Source organism: Pogona vitticeps, chromosome 5, assembly GCF_051106095.1.
Source record: "Pogona vitticeps strain Pit_001003342236 chromosome 5, PviZW2.1, whole genome shotgun sequence".
Classification (NCBI taxonomy): Eukaryota; Metazoa; Chordata; class Lepidosauria; order Squamata; family Agamidae; genus Pogona; species Pogona vitticeps.
This window is the reverse complement of record NC_135787.1, coordinates 115,072,141-115,091,688: the sequence shown is the minus strand read 5'-3', so window position 1 is coordinate 115,091,688 and position 19,548 is coordinate 115,072,141. Positions and strand designations below refer to the sequence as shown.

The 19,548-nt window shown below is 40.2% G+C and overlaps 1 protein-coding gene across 2 annotated transcripts in view; it reads left to right on the top strand.

Annotated features, from left to right (window-relative positions):
• The window catches only part of RSBN1L (round spermatid basic protein 1 like), a 57,852-nt gene that overhangs the window by 33,453 nt on the left and 4,851 nt on the right, over positions 1–19,548 (top strand). For both annotated transcript variants that reach the window (XM_020789990.3, XM_020789989.3), the window contains 4 exons: positions 8,605–8,742; positions 9,245–9,387; positions 15,323–15,490; positions 19,120–19,228. In XM_020789990.3, the coding sequence (XP_020645649.3) occupies positions 8,605–8,742; positions 9,245–9,387; positions 15,323–15,490; positions 19,120–19,228 (558 nt within the window). The remainder of the gene's footprint in view (positions 1–8,604; positions 8,743–9,244; positions 9,388–15,322; positions 15,491–19,119; positions 19,229–19,548) is intronic.

The following is a 19,548-nucleotide window of genomic DNA, read 5'->3' as shown; positions in this document are numbered from 1 at the left end:
AAATTTGAATTTCCAGCCCTTTCTCCCTGCCTTTTTGCAGGGAGCCATTTATGAATGGCCTGCTCTCAGTGAACCTACCAGCTAGCTGAGCACATAACTTTCTCTGCAGGTGCTTACAGGCTGTGGAATGCTATCCCTTGATAGACCAGGTTGGCTTTCTGGACAGGCTTTTAACAGCTAATTGGGTAGTGATGAGTTTTGGTGCTGTATATCATTCTATGACCTTATACAGTTTTTAGTATTTTGCCTTCAGAGCTCTGCTAGTGATTTTTTGAATTTTAGAATATACCAAATAATTTTGATTATAATTTTCATATTCTACTTATTACTTAGATTTCACATTGAAGCACTTTACGCCAACACCTTCCCTCTATGGATTACTGGATTTTGGATTATCATTTGCAGGAATAGGTCTTCTTTTAACTAAATTTAGTCATTATATCCATCTGTTCTGCTAAGTTTTTTAATAGTACAGTATTATTATAATTTCAGGTCTGAAGGTCTGCAAGACAAATATTTGTGCCTATGTCTGAGATTTTACTACTCCTGCAAATGTGTAAAATGTCATTGTTACGCTTTTCAATACTGAAGAAGCTGTGATTATCCTTTTTTGTACAATTAGATATCTAATTTGAAATGTGCTCCGGACTATTCTCTGCAATTATAATTTTTATTATTTGTAGATTATCAAATATCATCCTGAACCAAACAGTGTTGCTATATTTTTGGACACACATTATATACTTTAACCTTTGGTTTTAAACTGGTTTCCTTTACATGGCTTCCAGTGCTAGTTTCCAGAGCTCTCAACGAGGATATTCGTTGCTCATTACGTAAGCAACAGCACACTAAGGATTAAAAGACCCCGCTCCTATAAATTTGGTACTGTACACAGAGTTGAAACCAAATAAACCTGTTTACCATTGTCCCTGACCCATTTGAGGAAATAAATGTGTAACAGCCTTCTTGACCGATAAAAACTTTGCCATTCAATATTATTATTTCCATATTCACATAAGGGAAACATGCACTGTATACTTTGTATACGTATACTAGTAGAATTTCCAGCCCTTTCCCCCTGCCTTTTTGCCTTTTGAAATGCTGTAACGGATTAATTCCATTCCCATGCATTTCAGTGGGAAATGGTACTTCGACTTATGAACTTTTCAACGTACGAACATTGTTCCAAAATGGAGGTAAGTAAGTCGAGGTACCATTGTACCAAAATCCTGTTGCTTAGCATAGTAAATTCCAGTAGAATAGGCCCATTCATTCAGTCAGGATGGAGTAAGTCCATTCCTTTGTAAATTCCAATGATTCAAATCGGCCTACTCTAACGGGGGCATACTTTAGCATAGTAAATTGCAGTTAAAGTAGGCCCATTTGAATCAGTGGATCTTATGGAGGAGTTGACTTACCACATCCACATTGATGTGGTCGGTCTGCTCTTGTGCAACAGGATTTTGGTTAGCATGATTCAGTAATCTGATCTGGATGTAATTTACGCAGAAGCTTTGTCTTCTCCAAGATGGTACACAAACCGCATCCAGAAATATCTCCAAACTACAAATTTGGTTCCTCTGAGGGAATATGGCTACATCCCAAATGTATTATACTACTTTCTTTATATTAGTTTTTTAAAAATCTGACTCCCATTTCTTCTACCTGTCTTCCTTGGTATTCCCCGAGCATAAAAGAGTGTCTTTTGTACATCCTCCTCCTCCACCACCACCACCAGCACCACCGTGTCATCAAGTCAATTCTGACTTATCGTGACCCTTTTCAATGTTTTCTAAGTACAGAGTATGCAGAATTTATTTATCATTCCCTTCTTTTCGGGTGCCCTTGGACTGTGTATGTGGCCAGCTAGGTTTTCTCCTGAGAGGCACAGTGGGGAATCAGAGTCCGGCTTTTGCAGTCAGGTCTTACCTCACTGAGCTGTCCAGCCAACCTCTACAATTTCATAGTTGCTTTGTTAAGACTTAGACCAAGCTCTTGTCTCTATATACTTGCTATCTTTATGTTTGAGTCTGCCAAGGTAACATCCTTGTAAGAGAAGTCAAATGAGTGTTTACAGTGGTGCCTCGCAAGACAACATTAATCCATTCCACAGTTAATGCCAGTGAAAATGTCATCTTGCAAGGCACGGTTTTCCATAGGAATGCATTGAAATTTAATTAATGCGTTCCTATGGGGGAAAAGTCCAAAACAAAACAAAACAAAAAATAAATCACTTACCTCAGAACAGCAGAAAAAAGGGCATCAAACAGCTTGGAGCTGGCACCCAGCAGCCATTTTCTGCTGTTCTGTGCTCCAGCCCCTCCCCCTCCCCTCCTTACAGCTGATCAGTGCTGGGTCTTAGAAGCTTCCCCAGACTTGCCCAGCAGGTAAACGGGCAGTGGAAATGAACCGGGGAAGTCTCTGAAAGCTGTGCTTTGCCTGAGTGGGGGTGGGCGGCAGGAGCAGGCCCGACCCCCCCCCCCCGGCAAAGTGCGGCTTTCAGAGGCTTCCCCGGTGCATTTCCACTGCTGAAGAAGCCCCGGGAGGCTTCTGAAAGTGGTGCTTTGCCTGGGTGGGTGTGGGTAGATGAGTGGCAAGGGCAGCCCCTCCCCCGCGGCAAAGCACAGTTTTCAGAAGCCTCCTGGGTGCTTTTCCACTGCTGAACAAGCCCCGGGAGGATTCTGAAAGCGACGCTTTGCCGGGGTGGGTGTGTGGGAGTGGGGGGTTGCAGGGGCAGGCCTGTCCCCCCCGCCCCCCATTGCAAAGCACCACTTTCAGAAGCGGCGCTTCTACTCTAGATAACTAGGGTAGAAGCAGAATTGTTCACTCTTTGTGTTCTAAGATTCCACTCACCTGTCTTCCCCAAACTATAGCTATGAGTCTCAGCTTGGCATGAAGTAGTAGAATAAAATGACTAAATTGCCTTGAGACACAATTTCTCACATAAATTTTAGTGCATAACTAATATTGCAAGCTGATCACGTGCTAGAATAGGGGATATGAATACAGTGGTGCCTCGCTTTACAGTTGCCTCGTTTAATGACAAAACAGCATTACGATGAACTTTTTGCGATCGCAAAATGATGTTTCCTATGGGGAAATTTCACTTTGCGATGATCAGTTCCCTGCTTCAGGAACCGATTCTTCGCAAAACGACAATTTTCCAACAGCTGATCGGCAGTTTCAAAATGGCCACTGGGTAAACAAAATGCCCCCTGCTGTTTTCTGGGACGGATTCCTCACTGCACAGGCAGCGAAAATGGCTGGCCTATGGAGGATCTTCGCTGGACAGTGAGTTTACAGCCCTTTGGAATGCATTAAACGGGTTTTAATGTGTTTCAATGGGTTTTTTTCTTTTCGCATTATGACGTTTTCGTTCTACAGCAATTTCACTGGTACGAATTAACATCGTAATATGAGGCACCACTGTGTCTACTGAACAAACAGTTTAGGGATTCCTGTGTTGGGAGGATTTTCCTGTGCTGTGCAGGGTAGTTCATGTTCCTAGTTGGGAAGACAAGCTTCATGTTGGAGGAAGGGTTCCCAGTAGTATGTCTTGTCTGACATCATAATTTACATTGGGACTTCTCCATCCCCTAAAATTTTTAGTTGGGAAATAGGAGGCAGCAGCGTTTTGCAGTTACCCTTGATTAGGAGTGTGAGGCAGCAGCAGGAGTTTTGCTACTGTATCTGTTCTGAGATTAGAGGTAGCATTGGGATAATCCTGCCCTACTTGCACGTTTCCATTGGAAAAACCAGTGAGGTAGAGATGGAATATTTTTATTATCTGTGATCTGATACTAAATACTCTGTGCAACAAGGAACATAAAGCTATGCCTCTCTCTGCATGAGGAAGGAGAACATGATAACCAGGGTAGAGGCAAATCTGGATGATATCAGAGCTGGAGGTGGGACTTAATCTCATGACATAATTCAGTTTGCTGCCTTAGTGGGGCAGGGGATACAGCTCCCTACCCCTTCAGTAGAGAAGAACTCTTCTTATTTCTGTTGTGTGCAGCACATGCTAGTAACTGTGATCTCCAGATGTTTTTCGTTTACAACTCTTATCAGCCCTAGCCAACATAAGCAGTGATAATTGTAACAATTACAGCCCCCAAATATCTGGAGGGACATAGATCCTTGACCTTTCTGTTCAGGGTTCAGTAACTTTTAACTATTTTTTTAAAATACCAGAGTCTAATTTTACTGGGCATCTCTTAAACAGAGTTCTGTATTATACTGATGTATTTTGGCAGTAATATTTTGAAAGATTGTCTTATCAGATATTTGCTAGGACTTGTTTTTGAATTATTGAATACTTGATTTTTACAAATTGTTTTGTTAAAATTAATCCTAGTTTTCAGTGTATTTATTGGTTGTTGTGGGTTTTTTGGGCTCTTTGGCCGTGTTCTGAAGGTTGTTCTTCCTGACGTTTTGCCAGTCTCTGTGGCCGGCATCTTCAGAGGACAGCACTTCTGAAGATGCCGGCCACAGAGACTGGCGAAACTTTAGGAAGAACAACCTTCAGAACATGGCCAAAGAGCTTGAAAAACCCACAACAACCATCAGATCCCGGCCGTGAAAGCCTTCGTGAATACAATGTATTTATTGTTTGTTGATGCTCTTCAAGTCCTCGACTAATATAGGGCCCATCTTCTGTTCACCCCTTGATAGTAGCATCTAACGTTCTGTATTCATTATAGCTGTAAAAATGGTTACGCTTATAATATTCATCTGTTTTGTAATTTTCATTTGTCATCCTTTAATGTACTTTCATATACAGTGGTGCCTCGCATTACGAGCGCTCCGTTTTACGACGAAATCGCTTTACGTTTAAGGTTTTGCGATCGCAAAAGCGATCGCAAAACGACGTTTCCTATGGGGGAATTTTGCTTTGCGATGATCAGTTCCCTGCTTCAGGAACCGATTCTTTGCAAAACGACTATTTTCCAACAGCTGATCAGTGGGTTCAAAATGGCCACCGGGTAAAAAACATGGCTCCCCGCTCTTTTCTGGGACGGATTCCTCGCTGCACAGGCAGCGAAAACGGTTGTGATATGGAGGATCTTCGCTGGACAGTGAGTTTCAAGCCCCTAGAAACGCATTAATCGGGTTTTAATGCATTTCTATGGGCTTTTTAATTTCGCATTACGACGTTTTCGTAGGACAGCGATTTCGCTGGAATGAATTAACGTTGTAATGCGAGGCACCACTGTACTTAATTTGTATCTCCTAAATGCACTTTCATATAGCCCAGTATAAATAGCCTTTATAAAATACAGTATGGTGTTTTCCTGTATATCTTGTGACACTGAGAGGAATTTAATAATCTCATACTTAATTTATTCATTTCATTTACAGTATTTAAAGCACTTCTGCTCTTCATACTAAACATGCCTCTTGATAATGGCTTACATGCAGTAAATAAAACGATACAGTTCCTGCCCATAAGAGTATGGCCTAAAACAAATTAAAATACAAATGCAAGAATAGGCAGTACTTTTACAGACCAATAAAAATAATCATACAATATGCATAGTACAATATGCATCATACAGTATGCAAGCTTTTGTGGATAAAAACACCACTTCATTGGGCTTGTACCACTGTGAAGAAATCCTGGGAAAATCCATCTTGCCATGAACTTCTGGACTTTAATTTCTTCACACTGGTACAAGCCCGATGAAGTGGTGTTTTTAATCCACAAAAGCTTGCATATTGTATGATGTATATTGTATGATGATTTTTAAGGAGTCTGTAAACGCCTATTCTTAGATTTTTATTTGCTTTGTTTGGACCACATGGCTCCCCTTGATTTCAGTGGCTTAAAACAAAATAGAGAGCAAAGAGAGGGAAAGTGAATGTTGATATTAGTATTTAATACTTGTTATTATAAGATTGGTGGGAATGAAAAACAATTCCTGGTAAAGAGGACCATAGTAGAACTTGTATTTTGATCAAGTTGATGAAATGGCTCTTCTTCCTAATTCCCACAAATGTAGTTTGGCTGTTTTAGTTTTGTTCAATACTTGTGCCAAGTTATGTAGAATTAAATTGTCAGAGTTTTGTGGCACTTTATAGATTACAATTATAGGTTTTATTTGGCACAAGTTAAATTGTTATCTGAAGAAGTAGGCTGCATTCTGTACAAGCCTATGCCAAATAAAAGTTGTTAATCTGTAGAGTTCCACCAGACTTTGTTATTTTTGTTGCAACAGTTTTACATGGCAGTTCTTTGGAAATTAAAATTCTGTTTTGTTTTTTCATGAAATGCTGTTTTGAATGTAGTTCTTACCGTAAACTGTCCCTATATATCCAGTCACGTATAAACACACTTACCATGCAGGTTGGGATATTCAGTTGTTGGCAAATTGGAGATCTGTGAAGGTGTGTCACTGTTAGAGTAACTTTTTACCAAAATGATTTTCTTACATTTTCCAGTTACTATATTGGAAAATAAATACTTGTATGTATGTTCCTTTTACAAAATACTAATGTCATAAAAGAATAGATGGTTTGCTATTGCTGGTATATTGTTACTTTTAAATTTTTATTTTAAATTAATTTACCAAAAATGTAAAGATTGCATGAATATACAGCCTCATGGTACATAACTAAGCTCTATTTCATGCTGAATTACCTAGGAACTATAATGTATCTTAAACTTAAATAGAAAACTATGTTTAGATAGATTTTTTCTCCATTTCATTAAACTAAATTTGATTAAAATTAAAGAACCAATTAAATTTTTTAAAAAAATGATTAAATAAAAAATCAGAGTTTTGATTTTTTTAAATCATCAATTTTAATATGCCCTGCTGCTAAGATTTTTAAGCAACAATATATGTTGCCAAGAAGTTGTGAGTTGTGAAGGACAGATTCTTGACATTATATACATGTATATAATTCCTTTTAACATGTTTTACTGACTTTCTTTAACAAGTGGATAAATCAGATTACAGCCTTTTATAAATGAATTGTCTCTTTTTTAAAAGAATGTGTTTTCTAATTCTAAGGTTTACTTGAATTCATAAAAGAAGAACAAAAGTGAAGATCCTTTGACAGCTTTGTTCTAAAGTCAATGCATAGAGACTTGAATTGGCTACTGTACAACTTTCCCAGAATCATTATAATTTACGACTCAGTGTTAATCTCCTTTTCAGGGCTAGTATTAGCTCTGGAAGGAAGAGAATAATCAAGCTTATTGTACCTAAATTTAGCACATCAACTTTTTGGGCTTGCAGGACTCAGGTGGAGTTGATTCTTTCTGTGGTACTTTTGGAAGGGCTCTGGGCAAATTATGTATAAGACTCCAGGGATACTTCCTCGTGGCACTTCCAGTTTTGAAAAATAGGGCATTTGAAGTGTGGGTTGTAGTGGTTCTGACCTGTTTCAGATATGAATTTGCAGTTCATGGAGACTTTCAGCAGCTACATAAAAACGTAAAGGTTCCCCTTGACAAATGTCCAGTCGTGTCCGACTCTAGGGGGCAGTGTTCGTCCCCGTTTCCATGCCATAGAGCCAGCGTTTGTTTGTAGACAGTTTCTGTGGTCATGTGGCCAGCGCAACTAGACACGGAGAGCTCTTACCTTCCCACCATGGTGGTACCTATTTATCTACTTACATTTTTACATGCTTTTGAACTGCTAGGTTGGCAAGAGCTGGGACAAGCGACGGGAGCTCACTCCGCCGCATGAATTCAAACTGCTAATCTTTTGACCCTGCAAGCCCAGAGGCTTTGCGGTTTAACCCGTAGTGCCACCACGTCCCTATAGCAGCTACATAGAATTCCGTTTTCTTCTTCTTTTGCTAGGAAATAGAGAAGGCTGCAAAAAAGTTGACAGATACACTTTGCCCAACACACCACAGGCCTTGGATTGGGCAGATGTGACTGTATGGCTTCGTTAATCAAAAGAAATGCTTGCTGAAGGAGTATACATATCAGTTATTATTATTACTTTTTTTTAGTGTAGTGTCAACTTGATCTCTTTCTGCAGAGCACCACTGGGAAAGAAATCTTGAGAATTTAACATGGAATTGGAAGAAATAAGATTTTCTGCCTTTGGGTTGTAACAGGAAAAGGATAATTTAGTTCATATAAAATCTCAGTTTCTTCTTAATCATTTATACAAGCCCCCTCTAATCTTGTAATCAAATGTCAAATATATATTTTGTAGTGTGAATACACTCTTCCTCTTTCTTCCTTTTCCTTTTTCTTGAAATAAACTGTCTGACAACATGAGAGTTATTCTCTATTCCTCTGCTTCTGTTTGTTCCTGAGAATAAAACTAAAGGTCAGATATTTTCCTTTTTTTGAGTTTGGTTGCAGCATCATTAAAATATTACAGTTTTATACACATTTAACTGTACAATGTTATTTTCTTGTCACTTCTATTTGTAGTACATTTATTTTGTTACTTTCATTATTTAAATATACATTGAAAGAATAAAGCTACCGTTGTATGCAACCACATTGTATGTAGTCATAATTTCAGGTTTTGTGAGTTAGCAGTACTGTGAATAATTTTAATTTAATATAATATATCTTTGTAAATTATTCTCATTATAACATAACGGAACTTACTATAAATAATTTGGTTTCAGGTAAAAAGAACGTATTCCCATGGGACATACAGAGCTGGCCCTATGAGACAAATCAGCTTGGTTGGGGCAGTGGATGAGGAAGTGGGGGACTACTTTCCGGAATTCCTTGATATGCTGGAAGAGTCACCTTTCTTAAAAGTAAGAAGGAAAGAAAATAGAGAAGACATTTGGCTTTGTTTAAAATAATATTGCAGTCTAATTTTAGAAATCAGATTCAAAATCAGATTAATGACCAAAATATTTAACTGATCAGATACAAATATAAGACATAAGTACAAGTAATTTGTATTGTTCATTGAGCTTGTATTAAACACTTATGATTCTGGATCTATTTTTTCATGTTTGCAGTTGTTAATTTTAGATGAAGTCTAGTGCAAATTTCCAAACACTAGAAATACCAATATTCTTATGCTTAAGCAGACACACCATATGGTCACTTGCATTCTTACAGAAATAGGCATGTTAGAGTAACCTTGCAATCCTCTGTGGTTGATGGAATTCTCCACCCCTAGTTTAAAAACCAGCTGGCACTGTTTTGAAGTTTAACAGATTTTATTTTCTGTTTTGTGAAGTAATTAAAAAGTCTTAAGTGCTGTTCAGAAAATTAGTTCAGTTTTTTTAAACGAATATTTCTTTTTAGTGTACATTGCCATGGGGAACACTTTCTAGTTTGAAACTAGAGAGTCGAAAAGATAGTGATGATGGTCCCATCATGTGGGTGCGTCCTGGAGAACAGATGATTCCTGTGGCAGATATGCCAAAGTCACCTTTCAAAAGGAAGCGGTATGTGGAATTTCAGATTTAGTAAAACATTTATTACAGCTCTTAGATATTCTTCTCCTTTGTTCAGAAAAAATTAAGGACAGGTTACTATAGTTACAAATGTAATATGATAACAAAACAATGAATTTATAATTTATCTAGCAGAACAGTCAATAATCATAACATCAAATTAAAAAGACAGAAACTCTCTGAATATATGTAATAAGTAAAAATCTCTTCACCTGGGGACAAAAAAGCATCATGGTGGATAGATTATTACTAGAGATGGGCATGAATTTTAAAAATGGCAATTCATCATGATTTGTAATTTGTCAATGTCAACATGTGAGGGTCCGACCTTTGGCTCCGTCTTTGACTCAAGGAAATCAGATGTTTTTTGTTGCTTAGAAACAGGTAAAATATTTATTGGTGCATTTAACAATAAACCAGTGTCCTGAATGTGTTGATGATTTCTGTCTCCTTCTGCCAATGGGTCCAGAAGGGGTCTCCATTCTTTAAACAGGAATGGGTTTCCAAAACTATTTTTCCAAGGTCCCAGTGAAACGGGAGGGACCCAGTCTCTTATGGTCTGCCCCATTGGGTCATCCAACAGGGACACAGTCTCCTCGTCCACGCCGTCTTCCCACTCAATCCTTCCATCGGTATCTTGGCTCTCCTAAGGAATTTGTGATCTCCTTCTATAATCAGACTCTTCCCAAGGGACTCTCAATCGCTCTCATACTCCTGTCCATGGATCTTGCAGGCCTGGGTTTTTTTTTCTTTGCGGTTGACGAGGGTCAGCTCTTCAGCGAGTGGGGTACCCCTCTTGCCATCTGTCTCACACAACAAATTACAAATGTATGAGGGTTTTTTTGTGAATTGATAAATAACTCATCTTGACTTTAAAGCCCTATAAAACGGCCTCCCAGGCACCTAGAGACACAAAAACTGTAGAGAAACTTTCGCTGACGCTCCTCTACAGTCCTTGCGTATTTGGTGAAGTTTGAGTTTCAGACATCTAAGGTATACATCCACAAAGAGACTCCCTTCCCAGGAAAGCTTCCTCCAGGTACCTAGAGGCACCAGAATTGCAGATAAACCTCTCCAGATTCTCCTCTATAATCCCTCCAAGTTTGGTGAAGATTGGATTTGGACATTACCTCCAAGAAAGTGCCTTTAGCATTGCTGGAATTTTCCCCAATCTAGCTGCTAAAGGGTACTTTCCTGGGGGGGACGACACACGTTACGGGTGTATAATTCAGATGTCTGAAGCCCAAACTTGACAATACTTGCAGGGCCTGTAGAAGAGAGTCAGGGGAAGCTTCTCTATAATTTTTGTGTCTCTAGCTGCTGAGGGTGGCAGTGTTTTATAGCCTAATGAATCCACAAATCAAAATCATTAATTTGTCAAATGTATTCATCAGGGCTGTTGCTTTGGATAAATACGAATTGACAAAGCAATTCTTAATTATTTTTGCAATTCATATTTTGTTTGTGTCCATCTCTAAATATTACAGTTGAGCATTACAGTTCCTATTCGCAGTGATTTGTTTCCAGAGGTAGGTAGACTCAATAAGGGGTTCTGAGGATGATTTTAATATTTGGGTAGGTTGGTGTGACTTTTTCTAATCCTTGCTTTGTTTTTCCCAAATGCTTCTTGAGTAATTGTTCATTGCTTAAACAGTCAGCAATTATTATTAAATACTAAGGTCTTCATTTGGACGTCCATGGTTGTGTCATGGTCATGCATGCCATGTTTTCTCCTTAGATGCAGGGTGGTTAATCCCAGTGGAGTTGGGGGCAATATTTTACCCCCGTATTTGTTAGTTTAAATATCAGCTGACTACTCTAGGCAGTTAATAATCATGTAAATAGCCCTCCTACTTAACTACTAACCCAAATAAACCTCCTTGCTACCACAGTCAGAACGGACTAAACCTCAGAATTGACAAAATCCAACAAACCACAGTGATGACAGACAAGGTACAACAGTGCTCATAATTAATGCAGGGGAGAATGTCTCTAAAGGCTTCTTCAAAGAAAATGGTCTTTAATAATTTCTAGAAGCTTGGCAGAGAGAGGGGTCCTGGTGGCTCTCTGCTTGGACACTGTTCCAAAGATGTGGGGCCACTATCGAGAATTTCCTTGTGGAAACCTTCACTTCCCTTGGAGTGGCTACCCATAGAAGACCATCCTGGGTGGATCAGGTGGCATGGGCTGATGTTCTTTGGGGGGAGGTGCTCCAAGAGAAAACAGGGGCCCAAATGCTTTATATGATAGTACCAACACCTTGGATCTGTCTCAGAAAGGCCAGTGCAGCTGAGCCAGCACTGGTGAGATATGGCCAGACTTTGCAACCCCAGTGATTAACCTGGCTGCTGCATTCTGTACCTGTTGCAGTCTCTGAGTCAGCTTCAAGGAGCACCCCACATATTTATAAAAATAAATAGTTGATCTTTGAGATCAATATACAGTGGCGCCTTGCATAGTGATCGCTCCGTATAGCAATGAAATCACTTTGCGAGGGACTTTTTGCCATCGCAAGAGCAATCGCTTTGCGATGGCCCCTATGGGGAAATTTCACTTTGCGATGATCGCAGGGAAGCAATCATCACAAAGCCCCCATTTTCGGCCAGCTGATCGGTGGTTCCAAAATGGCTGCCGGGTAAACAATATGGCCGCCCGCTGTTTTGCCTCGCTTTAGAGGCACCGAAAATGGCTGCCGCAATGGAGGATTTTCGCATAAGGTTAATTTTTAAGTCCATAGGAACGCATTAAACACGTTTTAATGCGTTTCTATGGGCTTTTTAAAATCGCTTAGCGATGAAATCGCTTAGCAGCGATTTTTGCTGCACCGATTAACATCGCTAAGCGAGGCACCACTGAATCAGTGACCCCCTGTGGCCAGCCCTACCTGGCTAATCACTTCTTGGCCTGTCTTGCCTTCCCTCCTTGGCTTTCCTTAAGCCCCAATCATAAGAGCCAAGCAGTTTTAAAGTGAAACATAAAATATAATTCTTTATTTAGTAAGCATAGCAGTTACAAGGCACTATCATAAACTTGATGTTTCACATGTTAAAAAGAAGTAACCTTCCATGCTAGAACTAGCTCTATCATACAAAGTAATTATAATAAATAGCTCCCTGGGAACCCACAATCCTGTTGTGAGATACACTCTAAGTGCTTCGCTGTAACTCATTGTTAACTGACTAAACCTTTCCTCTCTTGTTTTAAATGTCTCTTGTTGTCTCTGGATTGGTTCTCTTTTCAGCCAATTATGTTCTCCTTGATGTTGCTGGGTAGGCTTCCGTCACACCCCCCAATCAACGAAAGTATGTAGTTGGACAATCAGCCAAAGCTAATTGAAGGCTAGGCTAACCACATCCGCTATTTGATGTTCCCAAGAAAGGGCTGGGTCTAAGATCACCCCCAGACCATGCACTGGGTTCCTAAGAGGAAGGGTAAATTCATCCAATTTAGGGAGAAAATCCCCCAACCTGTCTGCCCCCCTCCAGCCAACAAGTCCTCCATCTTGTCCATGTTCTATTTCAGCCTATTAACCCTAGACCATTCCAGTATTGAGGCCAAACAATGCTCCAGCACCAAGACAGCATCTACTGCAGAGGATGTAAAGGAGAGATAGAGTTGCATGTCATGAGTGGAACCCAAAACTCCAAATGATCTCTCCCAATGGCCTTACGTAGACGTTAAAAAGCATTGGGGAGATGGACAGTCCCTGAATAACCCCACAAATGAGGCTCCACATGGGTTATAGCATCTTCTCAAGCTGGATTCTTTGAACACATCTGTTGTGGATCAGAACTAGCTAAGAACCAGCCTTCTGATCCCTAGTGCTGATAGTCTGTCCAGGAAGATACTCTTGTATCAAAAGCTGCTGAAATATCAACGACAACTAACAGGGTCATTTCTTTCCCCCATCAGCTTCCCTTAAAATATAATTGGGCAGTGTAACAAGGGCTGTCTCAATACCAGGCTGCATCCTGAACCCCAAACTGGAATGGATCAGAGCAGCTCATTTCCTCCAGGAACACCTGGAGCTATTCTGCCTCTCTCCCTCCCGGCCTAGAATGGTCCCTTCCGGACATGATGTGGTCTGCAGTGAAATGTGGTTGAGGGAGGTGCTCTCAAATAATGTAGCTTTTGATCTGATCTGTTTTTACAATAAATAATGGATTCTGGTGTATAGTAAATCTATGGAGTCCAAGCTCTAATTTCACATTTAAAACACATTTACTGATATGCTTGTATAAATGTCTCTAGCTTTGTATTTCTGCAGTCTTTTAAAATGGTCCGGTAGACATGTTATCGTAAAGTTTGGAGCACTTGTCTTAGTGATCATACGTTGACAACGAGGCAAGAGCTTTATTTAATACTTAGAACTACAGTTTGTCACAATTATATATCCTGGGTAAAAGTGAAACATACTATCGAATATTCATGTGGTAGCTGAAAAAGGTGAAATGAGAAAATTTCCATGTAAGTGGTGGCTTGACTTACAAATTTAATCCGTCCCAGAAGATGTTCATAAGTGGAAATGCTTATAAGTCGAAGCACCATTTCCCATTGAAATACATGGGAACTGGATTAATCTGTTCCAGCATTTCAAGAAAAAAACCTAAAAATAAAACACTACAAGCCACTGGGGCTACAAAAAAAACAACCCAAATCCAAATATAAACATAAACATAACCCCACCAGCCCAATCCCACCTTGCAAAAGCCACCCAAACCAGTAAAAAGCAAAAAGCACCTTACCTCTACTGCCGCCACCCAGCCCGGGCTCCGCCGCCGCTGTGACCGCCGCCTCCGGGAGGCCTCACAGGCTTCTACTGCCGTTGCTGGGAGGCCTCCAGGAGTCCGCCCATTACCTCACTGTCCAGGAGGGGTAAGGCTGGCCTCTGTCCAGAGAGGAAGTCCTGTGGGGATGCACACACAGGTGGCTGAGTGGGCCAGGAGCAAGGCCCCGTCCTCTCCACCGCCTCCATCTCACGGCGGCAAGAGCCCTTCCCCTGGGTCGCTGGGCACTCTGGCGTGCACAGCACTGGGAACCTAGGCGCCCCGGAGCCGAGAGAAGCGGAGCGCGCCTGGGAGCCCCAGCCAGCCCCGACACATTCCTTCTGTGGCACCCGCTTTCCCCAGAGGGCTGGCGAAAGTTGGCCAGGCTGCAATCTGCGTCTGCGTCTGGCAGACCACCGCCCCGGCCAGCCTTCCCTCCCTCCTCCGGCAATAGGGCAAAGTTTGGCAGTGGCGCCTGTCCTCCCTGCGTGCAGGGCTGGTGGGCACGGGGGACTCACTTTTGCCGAGCATCTTGAAGGTGCCGCATCACGTTCCCAAGTGGTGTTCACACCGGGCAGCAGTGGGGACTGAGGAGTCATCTTCATCGGCTGCTAGTCTGAGGGGCTCACTGGAGGATGGAGCAGCCACATTGCGCAGCAGCCGCCGCCGATGGTGGTGGATGCCCCATGCTGGGCAGCGGAAGCCCGGGAGGCCTCCCACCGGTGGCAGTCACAGCAGCGGTGGAAGCCTGGGAGGCTGAGCATGGCTGGGATGGTCCAGTGGCGGTGGAAGCCCAGGAGGCTGAGCCTCCCTTTTCCTAACCATTGGGGCAAAAGTGCTTTTCGCCACCAATGGTTTGAATTTCCCACCTTTCCCCCCTGCCTTTTTCTTTTCTTATGTTGAAGCTCCACTCACAAGTTTAAGCAAATTTTTGCAAGCAGAGTCAAAATGTTTACAGCTAGGGGCGTTCGTAAGTCGAGGCACCGCTGTAGAATAGTTTATTTTTTAATTATTGCATAGTCATTCCAGAACAGCACCGTGTACACCTGAAAGTACTTCTACATCGCATGTGTAATTGCTTCCTAATGGAATTGCAAAACTGTTTTTAATGAAAAATTTGACAAAACTATATTCTCTATGGGTCTTTCTCTTTTTAACAGAACTACCAATGAAATAAAAAACCTGCAGTACCTACCTCGTACTAGTGAACCTCGTGAAATGCTCTTCGAAGACAGGACACGAGCCCATGCAGATCACATAGGACAAGGGTTTGAACGACAGACTACAGCTGCTGTGGGAGTATTAAAAGCAGTACATTGTGGAGAGTGGTATGTATTTCTCAGATTGTGCATGGTTAATATCTGAAAAAATACCTTAACAAAATTGAGAGAGTGGTGACACTTATTTCTGCTAGTACATGCTTAGTACATAACTTCTGGTCCAGAGCTGGCAAAAGAGAAGAGGCCAAACAATACCCAACACAACTTGCCCCTGTGTTGCCTATTTTAATGTAGGAAGTCAAAATAGCTAAAGATATTCATGCAATTAATTTCATGGAGCAATAATATTTATTTAAGAATTTTTGTACTAAGTAGCAAAGCCAAGAATGAGAAATTTGATATGCTTAGAAAAGTATTTGAAAATGATGCGTTTCATTTGTAGATTTTCTGACAAGGTAAGAGATATATATATATATATATATATATATATATATATATATATATATATATATATATATATATATATATATATATATATATATATATATATATATATATATATATATATATATATATATATATATATATATATATATATATATATATATATATTCCTTACCCTATGGGGGGCACTTTAGGGAACTTTAGGGAAAGGGTTGCTGTAAAATTAATATGAGACCTGTATTTCTAAAATATTTACTATTATGTGTATTTTGCATTCATCCTAGTATGTGTCCAGGAAGAAAACCCTATACAGGTGAAATTTGCTTATAAAATAATTTTTTACAAACATTATCTCATATTATGTCATAGCTGTGTGAATGGCAGTGTTGGTTGCTATCATCCCACTTTTTTGTGTGTGTGCAGGGAGTGGCTCATACTCTGTGTCTGTACATAACTTGTCAAAGCTGTGTTAACACATCGGATAAGATGTGATTTGATACTGATCTAGTTGAACATTTAGCTTTCATCCAGTCAGACAGAACGGAACCAGGAAGGATTTCTAAGTTGATGGTTTCTTTCAGTGTCCAATTATGGACTAATCTATATTTGAAATCAGTTCAACTTACTGTATTGGCTGACTTTTTGTTTTGGAGTTCTCCATATTTTACACAGTTCACTGAAAATTGCAAAATGAAAATTAATGATTAAGAAGCCATTATGACAGTTGCTTTTGCTTGCCTGCTATTGACAGAGCTTTGCCTTGTGTAAAAAATGGGCTGAAGCAAATTATCACATTGAGCCCTGCTACCCCTGTTGTACAGTTTTGCTTAGTTTGTACAGCTATGAGGTAAAGCTGAAAAGAGCAGACTAAATAACATATTTTTATTTAGCTGAGATCCATTAAAAATAAATGTGAATATTTGTTTAACTTTTGTAATTTTTCCTACAACTATATCAGATTTCAAACATTGTACTGTGTTGAGTATGTTTAGACTTGCACTGAGACGTACTGTATAGATTTGTATAGTTATGTGCCATCAAATAGGAACTGACTTAAGGCTTTCAAGGTAAATTACACACTTAAGGTATAGTTTTACCAGTTCTACTCCCTCAGTAAGTTTCTGTGGCCAAGTGGGGATTCAAACCCTGCTCTCCAGAGTCCTAGTCCATCCCTCTATCCGCTACACCACTGGTTCGTAACCTTTGTTACTCAGATGTTTTTGGACTGCAACTCCCAGAGGCCTTCACCATCAGCTCTGCTGGCTGGGGTTTCTGGGAGTTGCAGTTCAAAAACACCTGAGTAACAAAGGTTAAGAACCACTGCACTACACCATACTGGGTACCCCATAGATGTGCATTAAATTTATGCCATACCACATGTACAAAAGAAGATTTAGCAAATAGCTGAGAATGCCATTGAAGTAGCCCACTTCTGGTCAAACATACTCTTAACGTTTTTATTTGTTTTTAATTTTACCTATATTTCATATACATCCAGTTTTAAATTCTGCATTGATATGAGTGAAGCAAGAAAGATCTCATAGATTGGTATAGAAAAGCAAAATAAACAATGTATTTAAGGAATGAGTTCTAGTTGGTTCTGATTATAGTTGGTTTTTCTGTAGAAAAATAAGGTCAGTATAGGCCTTTTATGTGATTGGTAATCATATGTGGCTTGCAGCATTTGTTATAGGAGAATGCCACTGTTTTTGAAAGCACCTGAGTACAAGACTTACTTGACAGCTTAAGAATAGTTTCTTTTTATGCTTCCAAATTCTGTTATGTAGGGAATAAGGAGCCCAGTTTTCTTTAGTAAGATAAGACTTTTCAGAGAAGAATAAGTACTCTAGTACACTGGGTGATTAATGTCTTGCTTGAGTTTTATCAGTCTCTGCATTTCGTCCCTCCTCCACCTCCAAATGTGTGTACATTCATTGCTTTTTTGGTACCTCTTTATAGACTGGATCAAAATTTAGATTCGTAAAACTAAGTTGGGAGAAGCAGACTCTTCTACCCCTTTCTTCCTGTGATAGCACATCCACCCCCCTGAAAATGTCACAGAGGGTCAGAGGAGTCTGCTGAATGAGGACAGCTTTGGCATAAGAGGTGAAGTGATAAGGATGGTCTCCACTCAGTTTTGGGTAATCAGCTCCTTCTTGTTAACCCCCCCCCTCCCCAGCATCACGGCTTGCCCTGTTCAGCAGGATATCTTGACCTTGACTGTAGGATCTCTGTGGGGCTCCCATAGGGAAATAGGTGTGGTAAAGTCTGCTTCCACTAACTCCATCACACATGCCTGAATTAGGATCCAACTCAGTGACTTTATTAATATAGTTTCTAACAGTGGCAGTTGGACGGGCATCTTCGCAGTAATAATGAATTACCAACATAATGTATAGGGAAACTTGAGTTTTCTCTTCTTATTGCTGAAGTTCGATTTGTAAACTTTTATTTAGCACATCATGTAACAACAGAAAGCATTCATACTTTTAGTTACTGTTCAGGGGTCGGCAATTAATTTCTATGGGGGGGGGCACATGAAAAATCTGAACTGTATTCGGGGGCCAAACCAACTTTACTTAAAAATAAAGTGAAACAGTGATGTTATGATTGTTTTTATTTTAAACTTGTTAATCTTCACAAATACTAAAGAAGTTTTTTGTGGTATGTTAAAGATAAGCAACTGATCAACTTTAGACAAAAAGCTATAAATGATTTTGATGTTCAAAACTGTCCACAGGCCAGACAGGAGTGGCTCGCGGGCCATATGTGGCCCTTGGGCCGCACTTTGCCCAGGTCTGGTTTATATGCTTATTAGGCTTTCTGGTTGTAGGCATATAAAAAAGTGTGTATTTCATACAAAGTATGTGTAATGTGCTATTTTATATGATGCCAAGCTGGTTTGAACGCATGGCAACCCTAGTAGTATGTTCAAAGTATATGAGATTTTAAAGAGTGTTTTTATCAGTGCAAAAATCCAATGAGTTTCCACAGCTGAATGGAAATTTGAACCCAGATCACTTGAATCCTAGTCTATCACTCTTCTGCTACCCTACACTGGTGTACAGGTTTGGTTTTCTCATACAAATCCACTGTGAGCTGTTGTTTTCTACAGAAATGACAACAATTTCAGTTACTCTTAGTATTTCACTTGGCACTCGTACAGACTGGAAAAAAAATAACATCAAGTATTTTAGTGCTTTATTTTGTGTGTACAAAGAAAGATTCAGAAAGCAACCATTTTTTTTGTAATAACCCTGATAGCAATACAGCTTTTTTTCACCCTCATACAGGCCTGAACAACCTCGTATAACCAAAGATGTTATTTGCTTTCATGCAGAAGATTTTTTAGAGGTAGTTCAACGACTGCAACTGGATCTGCATGAACCCCCACTTTCACAGGTAACTGTTTTCACATACTGAGGGTTTGACTGTTTTGGCATACAGTGGTGCCCTACTTGACAATTACCTCGTTAGATGAGGAAATCGCTTAACGATGAAGTTTTTGCGATTGCTTTTGCGATTGCAAAGCAATGTTTTAAATGGAAAAAATCGCTTCACGATGATCGGTTCCCTGCTTCAGGAACTGATTTTTCGCTTTATGACAGTCAGAAAACAGCTGATCATTGGGTTTCAAAATGGCCGCCCACTGTTTAAAATGGCTCCCCGCTGTGCTTAGGACGGATTCCTCGCACCACAGGCACCAGAAAATGGCTGCCCTA